The following is a 22,172-nucleotide window of genomic DNA, read 5'->3' as shown; positions in this document are numbered from 1 at the left end:
TTATATTGCGCACAGGCTGTATACCCCCCCAGGGAGCTGATATGGTTTCAGGAATGATTTAAGGCCCAGTGACCAGTGACTAGGGGTAATAGTGTTGGAAGCGCTTTGAGACACCCCTATATATATGGGTCGACTGAGTGAGTGAAAATATGAGATGCAGGAAAGACATGACAGCAAATTGACGTCATCCACAAGAGGCCTTCTGCAAGAGGCCTTATGACCTTGCCCTCTCACGGATGAAATTAATTTAAGAACTAACGTCAGTGCTGGAAATGATCCATGATAATTCTTTGCTTGTGAAATACTTTTGGTGATCAATAACTTCCGCTTCAGTGAAATTTGGCCCAGAGGGATTCAGATTATTGATGGATAGGAGTTAGGGTCAATTGTATAGAACTACTCTAGGAACATATAGAGAACTTAAACAGTCAGTCAGTGTTTTATCTTTTCGTGAAAAAATTAAAAAGAGATTGATTGATTTATACACCACTTAACTTATCTATTTCATTCTAATACACCTATTTTTTGGGTAATTATTTATCTATTGCCCAGTCTCACTCATGCATAATGTCCATGTCCCTTTTGTTTGTTTGTGTATGTTTTGGTTTATTTTGTCTTTGTCTTTAGAGAAGGGGAACCAAAAGCATATGCTACTCCTTTTTCCTACATGTTAATGTCACATTATTATCTCACAATATGATCTATTTATTTATCATTTACTGGATCAAGTTTTCATTTTGTACAAGTTATTATATGTTTTCTGAAAAATATTATCACACTATGTATTGATTGATGTTGACATGAAATAAATGTATCTGAAATGAAAAAATATATTTTGGGTCAGAGTCCCTGGTTGATGGCGAACATGATGGTGGTAGTGACGATGGAGATGATGATGAGTTGTCATGGTAACAGCATTGTCATGTGATGGCAAGAATGCAGTGAGATCGATGCACACATCCCATCAGGAAACTTTTAAAAGAATTTGTTGACTTAAATCAGCGGACTGTTATGACTATTTTTCTCTGTAGTCAAATAGCAAATCCTAGATAATAAAAGACAAGTAAAATACACGATTAAAGCAAATAAATGGCCTAATATACTTAATGGCAGTGTGGAAATAAATTCAAAGAAAACTGATTCAACTTTTTGCAGATGGTAGGTTTGGGGATCTGATACATTGGTTTTTATGATTTCAATATTAGTATGTGCAGAAAACTTACTGGTGGAGTATCAATGGAAGAACTTTCCCCATGACAATCTGATTTAGCTAGAAGACTAGTTTATACGCCAAATTCATCATAAGCAAAGGAAATTTAATCGAAAATAAAAGGCCCAATTCAAGCCATTTGGTCAATCTTTGCACTTAGTTTTGTGTGTGCACAATTTTGTTTTGCTTTGGGTGGACTTATTCTTCTTGTTAGTTCTGATCCATAGAACACAAATATTCCAGGGATGAAATGGTGGTGTGATAATGATGAATGTAGTGATTTATGCTACAGTGGGTGATTGATATGACTACAGCCTCACTTTTGATCCCCAACCAGCTTGATTATCCCACTGTGATGTCTCACAACTATTGTAAAGTCAGCCATCTTGCAAAGATACATTTGTGTTTTTTTAAAGAACATGCAGAAATACCACATATATCACACAAGAGGTTTGTTCAATTCCCTGTTTGATCATTCAGAGAACCATTTGACTTAATTAGAAAACTAAAATGCTTGTCATGCCTCAAAAATCAAAGTGGCCATAAAGATGTGAATCTGTAACAGATTCTGAAACCGTACAAATCGGATTGTCAATCTGTAACACAGGGTTCTAAAAACATAATAACATAATTGTGAATCAATAATATTGGATAAGAAATTAAAGGAATATTAAGTGCATACTTAATCAGGTTTATGCAACACAGGAACCATGCGTGCATCCCTTACAGTTTGTTTACAAACAGTAATACAAAGTGTAGCGTGTTTGTTGTTACAATGCGATCCCTGAGTAGACAGGGTCATGTTGAGTAGACAGGGTCACGGTGTGGCTTGTGTTCATTGGGTCCGGCGGACCGCACCACTACGTCATCGCCTCTGATTGGAGGAAAGTTCCCTACATAGCAACAGCATTGGCTGTGCGCAAAACTCTGTCTTTCTGCGCCATTGCAACGAAACACGAACACGACAGTCAGGCTGCGTGTTATTTTCCAGCCAACAAGATGTTAACAAAATCATTTATAAACTATTTCCTGACTGTACTGAAGAATTGTTCGAGAAAACAATTAGAAAACTCCAGACAAAATTAATACTTTCATGATGGTAAAATTGTATGAAACATCATTTTGAGGTCATAAATTTTTTATAAAAATTAGTAGAATCAACAACTAGATAGGCAGAGATCACTAACACCCATTTCAGAGAGGCGAACCAGAGTCATGCCAAACCATTTAGATTAGGAGCAACTCTAGGTCGACACACATGAATGTTAGTTTCACAGACAGGTAAACTTAACATAACATTTACATTGGCTTGGCTCATGACAAGATCGACGTCTGAAAGCAAGGCCCTCCAGAGTCATTCCGAACGACTGCAACAGTCTATTTTTTGACTTCCAGCGCCTCCAGTCGCTTTTGACTGTTTCAGATGTCAAACTTTTCATGTACTTAAAGGAACACGTTGCCTTGGATCGGTCGAGTTGGTCTTTGAAAAGCGTTTGTAACCGTTTGTTATAAATGCACATGGATAGAAAGATGTTGTAACAATGATCCACACAAAAATGACTCTGCACGGTTTTCCTTTTACCTCGTCGACTAACACGGTTGGCCATAATTTATGGGAGTCAAATTTTTGACTCCCATAAATGGCCGACCGTGTTAGTTCGCACAGTAAAAGGAAAACCATGCAATTTTTAGGCAAATTTGTGTGGATTATTGTATTCTTCTTTTAAAACATCGTTCCAACCATATGCATTTTATAAAAAACGGTTACAAACGCCTTTTATAGACCATGCAAACTCGTCCGATCCGAGGTAATGTGTTCCTTTAATTAAGAATTTGGTGCAGCCTGACTTTGGAGCACCTTTCTGAAACGTGTGTAATTTAAATTGTATTTACTCCTTGTTCTCCCGTTTGGACGATAGTTTCATCATATGGAGGAGGATCAGTGTTCTCTTGCTCCATAGGTAGTCTGGTGGTGGCTGATGATAGGCCTATATCTTGTACAGGAATGCTCTCTGCATCATAACTTGATGGAAAACTCTGACTGTGTCTAGGAGTAGTTAACAAAACCCAGCGCTACAGGAAGAAGAAACAACAAATGTTACATAGAAGGTCAATAAGTGTATAATGATATAGATGTACACATATTGACTGGCAATGAGGTAACTAGTGTACGTCTATTCCCCTGAGGGACCTTGAGTGACCAGAAGAGGGACCTATTTCACGAGGCCGAAGGCAAAGTCCCTCTTCTGGTCGATTTCACAGAGAGTAAGGACTCGTCCTAACTTAGGACTAATCTTAGGAGAAATTCATAATTTAAGAAAGTCTTAACTCTTTGTGAAAGTCACTCACAGACCTAAACGGGGGATAGACACGCTCTAGCATGTCTAGTGACCGAGTTATGCCAGTCCATATGTGTTTTATAACACACCATAGTCCAAATGATTAAATAAGAAAACAATGAACTTTTGATGAAGGGTGCTGTATAACCAGTAAAAAATTTAAAGTCCATTTCTGCTTTGGCAACAGATATATTTTGTAGGCACAAATTGTTGGAGACTGTTGGAAAGGGGTTTGGTCAATCAATACCCACGACTGTATGTTTCGATTCTGAAAGGGCAAGGGCACCAAGGCATTTGCTCCTTGGTGAAGGGCACCCTATGAGGAAATTGTAAACTTCTACTGTCAGAGCATTTTCGGGGCACCAAGGCATTGACCGCCCTAAATACCACATCCCACTTATCAACACCTAACAATATGTTTGACTGAACTGAATTTGTTCTGAGAATGATGATTTATAAAGCATTTGATTTATCACAGAATATATAAAGGAAGAATAACAATAGAACAATATATAAAGTGATACCAAAAAGATAAGTATAATTTGTTAGTATTATATCAACCTACTTAAAGAATAACCTTATCTGTATTTGCCTTCAGAAGTGTTTTATCTTATTTAAAGAGACACGTTGCCTTGAATTGCAAGGTTAGAAAGGTGTTTTAATAGTAGAATATTATGATCCACACAAATGTGCCTAAAATTGCCTGTTTTCCTTTTACTTTGCAAACTAACTTGGTCGGACAACTTATCAGGAGCAAACAAATTCTCTCCCATGTGCCTTGTTAGTTCACAACATAAAAGGAAAACCATGCAATTTTGAGACATATTTGTGTGGATTATTATATTCTATACTTTTAAAACATCTTTCCAAGGCAACGTTAGTGTGAACCTTGATCAGCATTGGACCCCCCCAAAATGTGACTAACATTTTATCTGATATTCATCTGATGGAAGGCTCACTCAGGCCTCTTTGTTGACATAGTCTCTTTGCATTTATAAACTCTAATGCAAGATAACACACAGTAACCAATGCTCATTGTCAGAATAGTTCAAAAAGATATAGGCCTATATATGGCATGTTTGGTTCAATGGTAAAGCCAAGTGGAAAATGTCCATCTTTCAACGAATGAAATGTTTTCATATGTAACACATTTTTTTTATAGTATCAAATTTCACATATATGAAAAGTTGTTAAGGCACTGGACACTATTGGTAGTTATTCAAAATTTCTGTTAGAATAAAAACTTTTAGTAACAAGCAATAGAGAGCTGTTGATAGTATAAAACGTTGTGAGAAACGACTCCCTCTGAAGTAACGTAGTGTTCGAGAAAGAGGTAAATTCTCACTCAAATAATAAAAGACTTCAGCTAAAGCCTTTTATTGGTATCTGAAAGCACACAAAATTGTGCAACAAGGTTTTTTCTTTCTTTCATTATTCTCTTGCAACTTAAATGACCAATCGAGTCCAAATGCTCACATGTTTGTTATTTTTGTATGTAACTTTACCAATAGTGTCCAGTGCCTTTAAAGATCATTTTTTTGAAAATATTTCTCAGTGTGTAAATTTTACCTCTCGGAATGTTCCTTTAGTTGAGAGCATCTGATATATACAGAAGATAGGGACTTGTACCATGGATGAAGCAGCCATAATCCATCCAATTGCCTGGCCCCAGGCTGGGTAGACGTAGTCATTGTATTCTAATGGTTTAAAACTCACACAACTAAAGATGAATACACCCTGTAATCAAAGTCAGATGAACAAAAACAAATCAGAAGTTGGACATAAATATTATAATTGACACAGTGCACTCATTGAAAGCCTAAAAGCTGTGTTCCTATTGGACTATTTCATTTGTTAAAGTACCCTGCTTTTTCTGTAGAATGACAACATTAAATTCAATGGGGACGCATGGTACACTGACCTCCCAGTCAACTTATAGTCTTGGTGCAAGACGTTTCTCGTTTTCCTTTAGAGCACAGCGCGGCCAACTCACCAACAGCGCCCGCATCGACCGCCCGTACACACTCACCTGACTTGGCCCACTCACTTCGTTTCTCGCGGGGCGGTGAGTTAGCTATGGGGCGGTCGATGCGGGAGCTGTTGTTTTGGTGAGTCGGCCGCAATGTGCATGAAAGGAAAAGGAGAAATGTCTTGCACCAAGACTAGTCAGCTTACCGCGACCGTGATGTAAAACTAACAGGCTCAAAAAGAGGGTGCGGAAGAAATCCGGCAGCCACAACAACTTATCAGAGCCGCTAACAAGTTCAGTGGGAACAGCTCTGTGGAACATACAGCCACTATACATGTCGTTGTAAAAGCTATGTAAACTTTGCGGATTGTAAGACCAGATGGGAACTATTTGCCTAAGGTGTAGGGGCATTTTTCAAGACATGACGTTGGACAATTACACTGGTTTAGGGATATTTTAATTCGGGGGTGAATTACATGACTGGCCAAGGGACTCACCATAATAAATTGAGCAGAGGAATAAAGTGCCAGAGTCAATGAATAAATTCCCCTTTACTGTAAAAAGCATTAAGCACTGTATGCTTTGAGAGTTTATTTAGAGGGGTGCACCCTTATCCTGCCCACAACCTATTATTGTATTATTCAATTCACTTAATTCTACATAGTAGACGTACTTACCAAAGTGAAGGCAGGCGTGACGAACATCCAGCAAACTTTCAAGTAAGGACTTGGACGCCAGTCTAACATCTCATTGAAATTATCATACATTTTGTTGGAACCTAAACATGATGATAAAAAGATATTAACACCTAGAACATAAGATTCAACTGCCTCTAGCTACCGGGCAATCTCGGTGGTCTAGTTGCTAAGACACTTAGCTAAGACAAGGTCATGGGTTCGAAGCCCACTTGAGTAATATGCCTGTCTTTTTCATAGAGCTTGAAAAAGTACCGAGTACATGTATCAGTGCTGAAATTAATATTTATAAATACCTCAGACAGTTTCGCTATTCCTATTGGTGGAAAAACGTCACGTGGAGGTGTTTAAACCTTTGATAATGACCAGTGTTTATAACCGGTTGTGAGCGGATACTCCGTGCTAGTCTTGGTGCAAGACGTTTCTTCTGTGCTTATTTATATGCCCCCTCGTGACATACGCCTTTTTGCGATAGTTATTTTTTTAACTTTTATGCTCTCCTGGGCACCCCACTGTTGTTTTACTTTGTTTTCTTAAATATGTTTAATGTATGTACATGTGCTTGTAAATGTGATTGCCCGAATAAATATTATTATTATTATTATTATTGTCACGAGCGATACGGGCGCTGTCGGTGAGTTGGCCGCGGTGTGTGTGAAAGGAAAACGAGAACGTGTTGCACCAAGACTATACGCGCATGAACAGAACCGGAAACTGTCGGAAATAGGCGTCTCAGTGTTAACAATGCAACACACAGACGTTGCACATGTACATACAGAGCTCAAGCACGTCGGAAACGGATAAGTTTTACAGAGTTTCTTAATTTATTACGCCTTTTAACCAAAAAGGCATTTATGAATGGCAATAAAAGAGTAGTGACTCGTTCTTTTACGGCTGTTTAAAACTTTGCAGGGTCGTTGCCGTGTAATAAAGGCCCTCGCCTTCGACTCGAACTCGTTGCTACACTTTTATTCCCTTATTCTTTATCTCGATGCAAACTTCCATCTATGATATCAATGTTACAATCAATGATTTTGCATTGCTTTATGACATCAAGAGAAACCAACTAAAACATCTGCAGCGTCTACAAAACATCGCTGCCAGACTAATTTTTCTCACCAGTAAATATTCCCACATCACTCCTGTATTACAGGATCTCCACTGGCTGCCAATATCACACAGGATTCAGTACAAACTTGCCCTATTCATTTTCAAAATCCTTCACACTATCCAAACATTGGTCTGTGGTTAGGTGCCAATTATCTTACCGTACACCCAGCCAATAACAACAGCTTCAAAGAAGGCAACCCACAGTAGTGCAAATCCACTGGCAGCATAAGCATCAAACAACTGGAATACGTACATTCCTCCCTGTGTAAAACAAAACAAAATTGAATTTTATTTCAAGGTGTTTATCAAAGCAAAAACATGAACAATTTATCACCACCATAATAGTTCTAATTACACCACCATTTATGTTAACAGACAAACCCAAATTCATTAGAGAGATACATGTTATAACAAAATGCTACAGAAAATCTTGATTCCAGTTGTTTCCCAACAGTGAAAACATAACTTTGGTTCTAAACAAAGAAAATAAAAGGAATAACAGTCTGGTACACAAACTCTGCTATGGCTTTCAGAGTGTAATAACAGTCTGGTACACAAACTCTGCTATGGCTTTCAGAGTGTAAATCCAGAAATGGGGAGGGGGGGGGGGGGGGACACAAGGAAAATCACGCACCAAGATGATTAACAAATGCGTCTTTATCCAAAGACTGAGAAAACAGACATCAACCAAAATTTAGTTGACAATTAACTGTTATTATTATATATTGCTGGTAAGGGAACCAAGGATGCCTTCCCAGGTCAAAATTCCAGTTGAACCTAGTTAAACTGGGTTTAACTGGAACTAGTTGAAAACCAGTTGATAAACTAGTTAAGCACCGTTAAAACCAGTTGGTTTAATATGGAAAATGGACAGAAACCAACTGGTTTTTAATTTAAACCTAGTTGAGCACAATTAAACCTAGTCCAAACCAGTTGGTTAAAGGATTTGGGTACTTTTTCACAATGTCCATAGATTTACATTAAACTTACAGGGTTTGAAGATAATGATAGTGGAAAGCTTCCCTTCAAATATTACTAACTGAGGTGCTGTAGTTTTTGAGAAATGAGTAAAAAAAATGTCATGAAAATACGTTTGTAAATGATTAAAATAATTTTCGTCTCATGAGACGAAAAATTTTATCATGACATTTTTTTACTAATTTTGCAAAAACTAAATCTGTGGACATTGTGTTTTTTGTCCTACAAAAGTTACATAGACCCTTTCATATGGAAAATGGATGAGTTTGGCCACTCTCCAGTTGAACCAGTTTACCCCAGTTAACTGGGTTCAACTGGAATTTTGACCTAGGAAGTGAACTTAATCACTGTAGCTTGCAAGCCTGAGGAAACCTATAAAAGAATACCTTAAAGGAAACCTTGCAATGAACTAGAAACACTAAGGTAAACCCCTACTCTTCCAAAGTTAAGTGTCTTTGGTTCTTTTACATGCACTACTACTCCTAGTACACAGGACCTACAGTTAAATGTCCCATCGAGTCATAGGTTTTTGTCCTGAGCAAGAAACCTTACCCTAAAGTTTCTTGCTCAGGACAAAAACCTACGACTCTTAACTGTAATATTGCCTAACATGGAAACTGTTCTCTAGATAAGCCCGTCATTGAAATATTTCTCAAAACAATTGATACTGGTTCAAAGGTTGTTTCTGCTTATCATCTATAATCACAAGTCGCATGTCAATACTCAGGGGAAATGATTTTAATAAATCAAATTTTCATAAAATCCCAAAGTTAAATCTGGAGGAAAATATTACTCATCACTTCCTTCATATGTTTTTAAAAAGTTGTTTTTCATGAAATATGACCTACACTTTGGGGAACAGTTATTCACCATTTATACTTTAATGTTGCTGGGATAAAAATCTTTGAATTGGCAACAGGAACAATAAAATGTGCTCAAGTCCTGGCTTTTATGAAGTTGTTTTTCACCAATTATGTTTTTCACCATCAGGTCTATTCATCACCATCAAATTTGATGTCGCTGCAATAAAAATCATTTTAATTAGCAACAGGGGCCATAAATACGCTCAAGTTCTGGGGAGTTGTTGAACAAACCAAATAGTGAAATAAACGATTCTTCATAAATACCCCAGACAGTTTCTTTACTCCTATTGGTGGAGAGTGCGTCACGTTGGGGTGTTTAAACGGTTGATAATGACCAGTGTTTATAATCTGCTGGCTTCCGTGTGTCAGACGCGCAAGATTATAAAAAAAAACATCAAATTTTCAACTGTCAAAAGTGTCTGTAATTGTTGTTTCAAATGTTTTTTTAACAAAAGAGCACTTATGAATGGGAATAAAAGAGTAGAGACACATTCCTAATCGTCTGTTTAAAACCTTGCAGGGTCGTTGAGTATCACACGGCAAATCGACCCTGCCGGCTTTAAACGGCCTTGTAAGAACTCGACGTTACCCTTTTATGCCCTTAGTAATGGATCTAAAATACAATTACTTTTTTTTTCAAAATTGAAACATACTTTTAGTAAACTGGACTCAGTATCAAATATCCTGAGAAATAGTTCTGTCCTAACTTCTCCAATGTGTATGCAAGTATTTCCTCGTACAGTACTAAACTTGGCCTTAACTTGTTTTCATCTAGTGTAGGATTTACTTCGACCCCTTCTCGTCGAGAACTCAATGTTCATTAAAGGTCTTATTATTTCATAAGCAAACCAACAAGAATTTGGTTTGTCACACATCCTGATAGAAGTAGTTCTGTCTCCAATGTGTATCAAGTATTCCCTGCTCAGTATCTTAGCCTGTAAAATAGCAGTGACATTGCAGCGACACAACTACTTTTTTTTAATAAGACCTTTGTCACAACATAACTAAAAAAACTGCAGGAACACAAGGGCTCCAATTTGGTAGATATGTTCAACTTGAGTCCCGGATAGACCTTTTGGACATCTTGACCTCAAGGGCAACAGCAATTACTGTCCACAACTATTTCAAAACAGTTAGTATTCTTTGCCTTTAAAGGTACTGGACACGTTTCGTAATTAATCACAATATTTATCAGCATTAAAACTTACTTGGTACTTAACAATCGAGAGCTGTTGATGGTATAAAACTTTGTGAGAAACGGCTCCCTCTGAAGTAATGCAGTTTTTAACAAAAGAGGTAATTTCTCCTTCAAATAATATTAAAAGACTTCAGGCATGATATGAAACCTTTTAATGCATCTGAAAGCACACAAATTTGTTCAACAACGGTGTTCTTTCTTTCATCATTCTCTGGTCACTTTGCTGACCAATTGAGTCTAAATGTTGACAGACTTATTATTGTATGCATATGTTGGGATACACCTAGTGACGATAACATTCTTTGCCAATACCAATAGTGTCCAGTGCCTTTAATGCACATTACAAGGAGCTTATGACAATCATGCTGTGGCTATTTTTTGCTCTTCACATGGAACACAATATGTACAAGATCATTTACAAGGAGAGTCGGGACAAGAAAATGTCGGAGGTTAACTTTTGTCCAAGAGTCTTTATAAAATTCTTCAGCCCACCTGCTATCAATGCAGCCTTTTAGCATGTCAAGGGCACCCTTATGAAACAGAAGACTTTAACCAAAAGGTTCCAGGTGTTTTGACAGAGAGAAGACACCCTCGCTTTGCTTTTGTGTACAAACCAACAGGGACGAAGCTAACAGAATTTAGGTCCGAAACAACAGAACAGAAAGAAGTCCTTGTTTTATTTACCAGGGCAAGAAATGTGTGCTTAGTTGAAGGCCTTCGTATTATTATATTATGCCTCGTGAGCAAAACAAATTTCAGGGAAATTCTTTTTGTGGTGTGAGTATGTTTAACTTCGAATGTGCACATTCCCTTACCAAAAAACCCCTGTGAGAATCCTATATCAATCAAAGAAGTGCCGGCAATCCTTTAAGAATCCAATCCGATTTTATCAATCCAATTGGATTCTATAGGCATTTCGCCTATAGATGGAACTTTTTTGTAAGGGTTTAATTGCTGTGAAGACCTTTCTCGTCGCAGCGTCACTCATATAACCCCGAACCATTTTTTTTACATTTTTTTTACAGGCTTGTATAATGTGTTTATCGAGAACTAAAGGATATTATTTTGAGTTAGTTTGTTTAAATGCACTGGACACCTTTGGTAATTGTCAAAGACCAGTCTTCTCACTTGGTGTATCTCAACAAATGCATGATGAAATAACAAATCTGTGAAAATTTGGACTCATTTGGTGATTATATTGAGTAATTACAGCGTCAGGTAACTTTAAAGTTAATATCACCAGTGGAGTTTTAAACCACCTAAATAAGCGAAACTGGATTAAAAACAGTAGAAACATACAGGAAAAGGCAAACTTACCGAACATGTCATTGGTAGACCAGCCAGAAACATCAGAAAGCAGAGTAAGAGGACAAAGAGTGGCCGTCGTTTGCCTTTATGCAAACTGGGAAAGAAGTCAACAATGGCCGTCACCATTCCCTCAACCCCAACAAACTGTAAGTCATACAAACACAATCATCAAACTATTATATCTAATAATATCATAGTCATTTTGGATTTACCCATAATACACAGATCTTGGTAGTCTAGTTGGTATGACACTGCTTTAGAATTGCAAGGGTCGTGGGTTTGAATCCCACCCGAGTAATATGCCTGTGATTTTTTTTCACAGAGCTCGGAGAAGTTGTGAGTATAAAACTTTATACTTGCTGCTGAACAACATCCCACAAGTAAACTTGGCAAAATACATCAAAGCAGTTGACCAAAATATAAACTTATTTCATAAAGATCAACAGATGAGTGAAGTCATTCTAATAGTTAAAATAAAAAAGCCTTTCGTAGTGCAACTGAATTTGTATGAGTTTGTGAAACAAAAAAGTGATCATGATTTCACCTTAAAGAAGCTACTCAAACAACCTTTTCTAATCTCCACTAATGAAATAGTTTATACCCGCCTAACTACCTCATTACTGAGCTTGAGCATCCGATTGAATGTATAAATATTGTTATCATACTTACCATTTCTCAATAAATTGACTATCTTGATGATTACAATTTTTCGTTCTCATTGGATCAGAATTTCTTATCACACATCTTCTCTCATCTTTACGATACATATACATAATATTACCCTTAAACAATTTTGTTTGTACTTTTAATTTATTTAGTTGTGACTATTTTTTAGGTACCATCAAAAAGCAAGACTCTGAATGTATTTCTAAACCCCATCCGTAAAAAATAAAACATTAACAATAAAAAAAATTAAAAAATGAAATAAGTTTTAGTGTATTATGCGACCACAACTGATATCTACCTTAGAAATCGATGAACAAACCACTTCAATAATCATAACAGAAATAATTATTTTAAAATCCTTAAACTAATCAGCCAAGTATTTTCCACCTCGAACTAAAACTACACCTTGGGAGAAAGTGACAAAAATAGCTGAAAATAAAGTTAGATTATTGATGATATGCTCTGGAATCAGTCCTGTTAAAAAAAATGCTAAATGACAACTCACTATAAATGAGGATGGCTTTTTTATACTTTGATGAAATATAAGACGAGATGCAAGCCTGTAGTGTTAGGTGCAGGAAGACTTTGCAATTAATTATCAAGAGGAAGGATTGCTATTCGTTCAAAGTTCTGCCATTATGTGACTCAAGACATGCATTACTATAGTCAACTGCTCAGATATTAAGAAACAAGACTGAGCTCAATGCAAATAATATAAGACATCATTTAAATGCTGTTATTAAAAACTTGAACAATATTAATGTGCATTTCTTACTCTCTGAATAATAAACTCTCTCTTAAAAATACATCACATGAGGGTGCACTGATGATTTGCAAACTCAATTAAACGTTATTGTAAGCATGCAGCAATTTTTTAAAGATTATTTTGTGTTTAAAAATGCATGCTACTGACTCCCCTAGAGAAATCTTGCCAAATGTTATTTGACCAGCTCTTTTCTCAGGTCAGATTTACATTATTTCTGAGACTCATTTTAAAATCTTCTTTATTATCTCAATTAATGACTAAAACTGATATGTAAATCCATGAGCCACCAATATACCTCAATGTTTTCTTTCAATACAAAAACTTTGGTTTCCTTTATTCTAAGCTGAACTGCAAGATGCTGAAAGGATACTTAGAGATGTTGTGCCTAATGAAGAGGAATAAAAGCACAACAATGGTAAAAGCTTTCACCTCAGCCATAATTGCAAAACACAATGCATAGAAAACCTTCAATTATTAACAATGGTTAAGTTCACATGACACCTGGAAACTGCGTGTATATTAAGTCAAAAATATGAACATTAGTTGTAATCGTAAATTGGACAGGCTGGAATCATTCAATTTTATTTTTGATAAAATAGAAGATCTTTGCATTGGATACATTTTAAGATGTCCTTGTCAAAATAACCTTGAATGTGCTTTCAAATAACACGTAAGCATAGCCAGAATGCTTGATGAGATACAAATGTAAACTGAATTTGTTTTTCTTCAAATGTTTTGATTGCATAAACATGTTTTAAAACTCTGAAATGAAAACAGCCTAGTAAAAAATCCCACCATTTTCTTTCTAGCTCTGAAGCCAATTGTCATTTCCAGACAAGGAGATGGCATTTTGAAGCTTTGGAATTACAAAAGGAAAAAATATATCCTTGAAAATAAATCTCTTGCATGAGTTTTCTTTTTGTTCTAGCATGTAATGGATGTTGAAGATTGCATCATTCCAACATACTCAATCACAAACCTTGAACAACCACTGATAAACCATGACGTCTCTGTCTCTATAAAATATTTTATTTGATTTCATTTTTATTAGAAAAAATATCAGGCAACATTACAGCAAGCAATTTTAAGATGACACCAAAACATGTCTAGTGACAAAAATATTAGCAAAATTTACAAGAAACAAAACATGGGGTAAAAAAACTCAAAATCACAGAACAAAAAAACAGACCTATAAACGAGATGGACAGAGACAGAACATACATGTAGACACACCACTGAAACAGATCATGCAGGCCTGAGGGATCGATTGCCTAAAAAGCTTGGAGCTTATTAAGAGGCTTTCCCACTGCACCGTTCAGAGGAGAAGACAAATACACAAACATTAATCAACGAGGAACTAGCAATCTGAAAAATAAAACCGCATTAAGTTAGTTTTCCTTCAGGTCCAATGGGCAATGACTGTGCAACTAACAGCAAAGCTTCTACTCAAATAAATTAATGTTATTAAACAAAATGATACCTTCTTCATCTATGTATGGCTCTACAAGAAAAAGACTTAGCTGATTGTGCAACGAAAATGCAGCACTACTAAGGCAAAATGACATACTAAATGACACTGGCATAAAGGATGGGAGTAATACTCAAGACATGCTGAGTATTAGAACCGCCTCTAGCTACCGGGCAATCTTGGTAGTCTAGTTGGCAAAACACTGCTCTAAAATTGCAAGGGTTGTGGGTTCGAATCCCACCCAAGTAATATGCCTGTGAAATTTTATCACAGGACTCGGGAATGTAAGGGTAAAAACCCAAATTTATATTTTTTAACCCCGATGCAAATTTAACATCCATTATGCTGAATATTAAACAAACACACAGATAGATAGATAATTCAGATGAGTTACTTTTAGGCATCCCCAAGTCCAAAGAAGACAACGGATGCTAACCAAGTCTAGTTTAATATCGCACAATGCTGCCATCATGATGTGTTGTATGCCAAAAGGTAAGCTTTTAAAGTTGATACAATGCTGTGACTACCACTAGGATGATATCAGCTGGAAGAATACGCGTTACAGCGTTGCATCTATAGACCTCAGATCTTGCATTGATCGCCATCTTTGATGAAATGTGCACACACGTGAAGGGCTATTATTGGCTGAGAGTCAAGCGCGCATGTACAGGCATGCAGTCTTTCATTGTTTTACATCAAAGATGATGGTAGATGACGTCATGTGCAATCTAATAAGGCAAAGGACAAGGAGAAGGAAGAGGTGCAGATGGAGCTGGAGGACCACAGACATTGGCCGAGGAGAAGATGTACAATAAAATGAACATGTATGTGTCTAATCAGTGGTGAATGGAGTAGGAAGCTAGGTGTGAGAGTGGGGGTAGCATGCAGTGCTGGGAGCAACATCACAGCTAAATACCATAGTTCAAGCAAAATCAGGAATTAAGTTGTTTTTTTCTGGAAGTCTCATTATGATATTAAGTATAAAGCCTGGTTCATACTTCCTGCGAATGCAAAACAAATTTTTGACGTCAAAACTTCGCATTAAATAATTGGAACAGTTAAAATGTGCTCAACTTTTGTGAAACATTCGCTGTGAAAACAGCCCTGTGACGCCAAAATTCGCTTTGCATTCACATTCGCTGAAAACAGTTGAGAGACGAAGTAGTAGATCTTGAAATCAGTGCCTTTTTGATGTATTTTGCAGCAGTGGAAGTGGATTTAGAAAAAACAAAGGTTGATATTTAGTGGCTTAACATTAATATGTCTGCATGAAATTAAAGTCCGACAATGAATTGATGGTGCACGTGACTAGGTTAAGAGACAAACATTTTAAAATAAACGATTCATTAGTGCCCTAAATAGTTTCACATCTTCAGTTCCCTGGAACTATCTCTTGTCACTACCCACTCTTAGCTGAACATTGGTCTCGCGATCCAATGTTATGAGTCATATAGATTGTCTTGACAATGAGCAGCGACCAGAACACATTCAAAACAAACTAATTAATTACATTCCCACTAATATGAGATAGGTGAAATACGTGCATGCAATATTTAAAATCATGCACTATGGGTTAGAATATGGCCCTGAAAGGCAAACATAAACTTATCTTCAGAAATAATGAGTATTCTGGTCCCACCTCACCAGATCATTAAAGGATTTTGATACCGTTTGTAGGCAATCACTCCACATAATTATTAGCATAAAACCTTACTTGGTAACAAGTAATGGAGAGCTGATGATAGTATAAAACATTGTGAGAAACAGCACCCTCTGAAGTAAGATAGTTTTCGAGAAAAAAATAATTTTTCACTAAAATATTTGAACTTGATTTCAAGACCTCAGAATTAGATTTCGAGGTCCCAAAATCAAGCATCTGAAAGCCCACAACTACGTGTGACAAGGGTGTTTTTTTTTCCATTATTATCTCGCGACTTCGACGACCAATTTAGTTCAAATTTGTACAGCTTTGTTATTCGATGCGTATATGTTGAGACACATCAAGTGAGAAGACTGGTCTTTGACAATTACCAATAGTCCAGTGCCTTTAAAGGCAGCATTAAATGACACACTCTTTTGCCAAATCCCTCAAACACTCACACAAATTCAACGAAGCAGTGGAAATAATGTTCATTGATGCCACTTTGTTAAATTATCTTCCTTCTCATTTATCAATCTGATGACAGCCAAGGAATCTAATTCATTCAAAAGATTGTCTGTTTTTTCAGCAAATCTGGGCAAAACTCAGAGTGTTTTTTTTTAATGAGATATTGCCCAACATCACAAGGACAGCCACATCAAGGTGAGGGCTACACTTCACTGATTTGGGCTTTCGATCCAAATCAACTGCCACCAGGGGCATGTTGCTACCTACTCCTGGAGTTGTAACAGGGTTACCCCCTTCACAGCCCGTAAGAGTGTGGGCATGGGTATCATCTATTAGGAGCCTGGCTGGTATAGCTATGGGTTGTCGACCCAAACCAACTGCCACTAGGGGCACCCTGCCAATTACTCCTGAGGAAGAAACAAGGTTACCCCGTTCATAGTACATTTTAAGAAAATGGGCATGGGTATCAACCACTAGGAGCCTGGCTGGTATAACAGTTTTACCTTTTAGAAATTACAGTGATCAGAGTATGATAATGACTTCTTCTAACTGAAACTAAACACTTTTGTTTGTGTATAAACTCAAATATTTACCATTATACAGAAACAAAAGTGTATAGTTTCAGCTATAGAAGTTATTATCATACTCCGATAAAATTTGCATTCGGGATAAAAAATACTCATTTTGGTTTTCCCCTTATACGCCAATGTGAGCTAGCAGTGAAAAAAAATCACATACTACTGGACAAAGTACTTGAGTATATGGTGCTAACACACATAGGTGTATTTGGGTTAAACTAAAATGAATATTCTTTATCCCGATGCAAATTTAACATCTATTAAATCATTTGCAGTACCCGCTGCTAAAACGTAGGATTCGAACTTCCTCTAGTCACCGGGCAATCTCGGTGGTCTAGTTGGTAAGACACTGCTCTAGAATTGCAAGGGTCGTGGGTTCAAATCTCACCCACTAATATGCATGTGATTTTTTATTACAGAACTCGGGAAAGTACTCAGTATACAGTACTTAAAACACAACGGTGTGTTTGGGTAAAACAAAATGAATATTCTTTGATCACTTTACCTTCTAATGAAATCATGATAAATAATTGACGTCTCCCCCTAAAAAACCCAAAAGAAAACCAACAAACAAACAAAAAATTACCCCAACAAACACATAAACAAACAAACAAACAAACACAACAATATTGAATAAATATTAGTTACACCCCCTCCCCCCCCCCCGAAAAAAAACAAAAAAAACATGATCATTTCAAATGAGTGCTCCTATATTGTTTTCAGTGGATACTTCTCATGAATAACACCCTCTGATTGAGTCATGTTAACTACTCACTCAATCATGACACTTCTTACTCAACGACTCATAAAACCTCGCTAGATACATGTGTACAGGGAGGTGTTACAGACATAAAATAAGACCTACATGCATGACTTCTGAAACTACATAATGTTCAAATCCAGGCCTGGAATAACACACAGGCCACAGAGGCCATGGCTTCCATTGTCCCTTGTTTGCCTCGGTGCCCTTCAAATGTTTCTCATTGACTTTAAAGGAACATTACAGAATTGGTTTTGCTAGCAAAAAAGTTGCTGGCAGTGTACGCACTTTATGTAATCTACCATATACATAAACTGACAAACCTGTATAAGTTTGAGATCGATTGGCCATCTGGGTCACGAGAGAATAGTGAAAAACCGATTACAAATTTTGCATTGTATCGATGCCAAAATAAAAATGAATAAAACGCTCACTGAGCGATGAACTCCAAAACGCGAAGTTAGATTATTTATTTCTCATCAAATATGACATTTTTAGAAAGAAATATTTCAAGGGATGTTTTCAACTATCGTCATCAGACCATGTAAGTTTTATGTAAATCTGTGATGTTCACAATTTTTGTTTCTTACCAATTCTGTAACGTTCCTTTAAGATTTAACAATGGAAGTGCCCTTTGCCAAATGAAAATTACCTTGCCCTTTCAAACATGAAATTCCAGGCCTGAAAATGATCTTGTAAAAAAAAAAAAAAAAATGCTTGGAAAAAAAAAACCCAAAACAGTGGCCTGAAAAATATTCTGAAGTTTTACTTGATTAACTCTGGGGAGGAGAAAAAAACAACCTGCTTATTGCTGTATTTGGATTCAATGTACATGTATATGTCATGATTATTTCCTTGCTTTGAATCGTATTGCAATTGGATGATCAGTGGAAATTAGTTTGAAGATGATTTATTGTACTCAACTCAACCAATGAACGCTGTGTCCCTATATGATTTCATTCTTCAGCTCCTCATCAATCATCACTGATAAACAGTTGTCCACATCTTTGTAGAGTAGCCCTTGAAAACAAAACAAAGTATTAGACTAATCCGGGCGCCTCAGGATAGAAACAGCTCAGCTTCTCATGATAAAAACAGCTTAGACATCACGATTGGGTTGATCTATGTTGTTGTTAACATTGAAGATAGAGTGATGACATCTCAACTGGAAAGACTCCAACACCTGTTAACTACCTAGCTTCCCCACCCCCTACCCCTACTGACAGGCGGTATGGTTAGTAGTTTGTACTCCTAGAGCTAGTCAACCTACTAGCTCCCCTGCAATGTGCCCCTCTGTATCATGAAGACACTGCTGGTGACTTCTGTCAGGAGATTGGGGGTAGGTCTGCCCCACCTCTACTCCCTGGAAGGAGGGTTGGCAGGGAGCCTTACACCCCCCTGATTGGGTGCAGATAGTGAGGTGCAACTCTTCGGGCTAGACCACCTTGATCTGCTTGTCTAGCTCCCAAAGCTAGACATCTCTCTTCAAACCTGCCATCAAAGGAGGTTAGATAAAAAAGACCGGTAGTAAGTAGGAAAAGATACACTTGGTCAACAAGCCCAGAGCAAATGGTGTAATGGAGGGGCAAGGGTAACACCAGGGCACATGTTATGTTCTGTTTTGAAAGACTACTACTTTGATAACAAGGCATAGACCTCCCAGGTTTTGCTTAAGCGTGTGAAGTTCTCCAGTATTCAAAATTATCCTCATTTATACCCAAATTTATACCCTGGTGTTCATTACTTATTCCCCAGTTAGAAAATTTCATACATCAAAATAACGGCAAAATAAAAATATCGTTGCCATTTTCACAAAGTGGCGGACCCGTCCACGCAGCTGAAACACAACAGCTGACAATTCAAGAAAAACGCTTTGGTAGTTATTCACATTTGATAAAAGTGTTTTTGCGGATCTTTTAATTGGAAACGTAAAATATTTTCTAGTGATAGGGTAGTGCAAAAGTTGAATTGCATGACTAGATACTTATTTCTTTATTTGGATGCTCTTTTAGAAAGCTGTTAGGCTCCAAACTTATTCGCCCCATCACATCATTTTGGGTGGATTTGCCACTTTGTAAAAATGGTGATGATATGTATAGGCCTAGATGATTGTTTAAGCTCCCCCCCCCCAAAAAAAAAGGCAGTGGATAAACTTGTTTACAGTTACAAAATAAAAATCCAATTAGGTATTCCTAAATACCCCAGATAGTCTGTCCATTCTGATTAGTGGATAGGAAGCCATGTGCTTACATTTAAATGAATAGTAGAGAAATGGTGAAAAGTGCTTTTCAAAAACTTTTAAAAGCAATGATAAGTTTGGCAGTTTTGTCATGTGAAAATAAAACGCCAAACCACGCCGTGGCATATTATCAACAACACAATTATTAAATACATATACTTGGTCTAAAATCTGTTAGTACATGCAACCTTACAGATCAGGTTTATGGGATCCTACTATTGTTGCTATATTGTTCCTTTGTTTGTGGGGTCAAGATTGAATTCCCTTGTGGGGTTCACTGTTCTTTTGTGTAAAAGGCACCACAAGGGCACTTTCATAAGCATGCATGCATATGCATAACCATAACCATAACCCATATTTTTTATGGGCACCCTTATTTTTAAGGTTCTTTTGCTGGAAACATTTTATAAGGAGTACTCATGGTTTGAAATTTTAGTTGACTTAACAAACTACCAGTGACTAACCAACATTGAGATGAATGACGTTAGTCAAACAGCAGTAAGCAATTGCCCTGTTCAAAACTCACTTCAAGTATTTAATTATAACATTTTAGTAAGTCTTTTGGGGTTACTCAACAAAGGAATCAAAAAAATTCCATTAAAGAGTATTTGTTAGCATTAGTTTCACCAACAAAATGCCTGTCAGCAATGTTGCAACAATGTTGACACTGTGGCTTGGATTAACAAACCACCACCTCCCATTACACCACTGCAATGTCTTTCTCAAAAATGGGTTATTCGTTTTTATTCAAGAATTACACACAGTGAATATATTATAGTTAATTATACTGCTCCACGTTACTATAATTAGAAACATAATTACAATACAGGTAGAAAAAGTTAGTTTTAACAAAAGAACCGACTACTAACTCCTGGCTTCAACGCTCCGGACTTGCCCACCTGTTAACAAATTATGTATCTACTTTTATGTGTGAATTCTTGGAAAAAGATAAAAGAAACAAAACAACACAAAATTGTGATGATAATGATATTGATAAAGACTCAATTTGATTTAGTATTAATGTGGGGTCCTGTCTTATAGTATGTTCAAAGAACCAAATGTGTGGAAATACATGTTTGTATCGTCAGTAATTCACTGGTGAAATTTACTACTCACCAAGTCTTGCCTATTACAATAAAATAAATGCGACTTCGACACAAGTCCCGACTGGTTTTAAACTCTCAAGATGCATTGCAGCATAATGTTTGCCGCAGGCGCAATAGTAAAGTTCACGCTGACAGAATTGAAGGATTGTGTCACTAAAGTCTGATTGTGTTTCGAAAATTGTACTACCTCCATGTTTAACTTTCAAAATTTGACTAGCATGCTTTGGTCTGTGTCTGAACATAAGTGTTGAATGGAGATGATGCTATATGCTCTGAGCTTAGCATTAGCTCCACCCCCACCCTAGTCTTGGTCCAAGAAGTCACTATCTCATACTCATAACGTAGCATAGCATAACGTAACGTAATGTACCGTAACAACATTTCGGTTGACGACTGTGAAGCTGGAAATTAAACCAAGATTACACTTACGCAAAGCTAGCTAGTGATATGGCGCGCTGCCCAAGGTTGCAAGGCTGGGATATAATCCGGCCATGCAAAGGTCATTGAACCAAGACTACCCCACACCTACCCTAACTCATTTCACCATTTCAGCAATATCGTCAGATAAGAGCTTTCAACTGGGATGGAGAAGATTGTTGAGATAAAGCTAAACCACCTCTCTACACCATTTTATTAGTGATAAATCAGCAATAATTCATTTTTCTTCTATTTTGATAATATATATATATATTTTTTAATGATATTGAATATATAATTTACAATATTGATATGCCCCTCTCTTCATTATTCCTCTACTCACAGAAGATAATTTCAAAATGCATTTGTTTTGTGTTGGCTTTTGCTGCATTTAA

General features: G+C 36.9%; 1 protein-coding gene across 1 annotated transcript in view; it reads right to left on the bottom strand.

The window, feature by feature from the left end:
• Positions 1-769: 769 nt before the first annotated feature.
• The window catches only part of LOC117307065 (sodium- and chloride-dependent GABA transporter 1-like), a 47,654-nt gene continuing 26,251 nt past the window's right edge, over positions 770-22,172 (bottom strand). The window contains exons 9-14 of the mRNA XM_033791720.1: positions 11,680-11,814; positions 7,482-7,584; positions 6,196-6,296; positions 5,119-5,286; positions 3,104-3,283; positions 770-1,045 (exon numbers count right to left, since the gene is read on the bottom strand). Coding sequence (XP_033647611.1) covers positions 1,016-1,045; positions 3,104-3,283; positions 5,119-5,286; positions 6,196-6,296; positions 7,482-7,584; positions 11,680-11,814 — 717 coding nt within the window. The 3' untranslated portion in view covers positions 770-1,015. The remainder of the gene's footprint in view (positions 1,046-3,103; positions 3,284-5,118; positions 5,287-6,195; positions 6,297-7,481; positions 7,585-11,679; positions 11,815-22,172) is intronic.

Source organism: Asterias rubens, chromosome 1, assembly GCF_902459465.1.
Source record: "Asterias rubens chromosome 1, eAstRub1.3, whole genome shotgun sequence".
Lineage (NCBI taxonomy): Eukaryota > Metazoa > Echinodermata > Asteroidea > Forcipulatida > Asteriidae > Asterias > Asterias rubens.
This window is presented reverse-complemented; position numbering and strand designations above follow the sequence as displayed.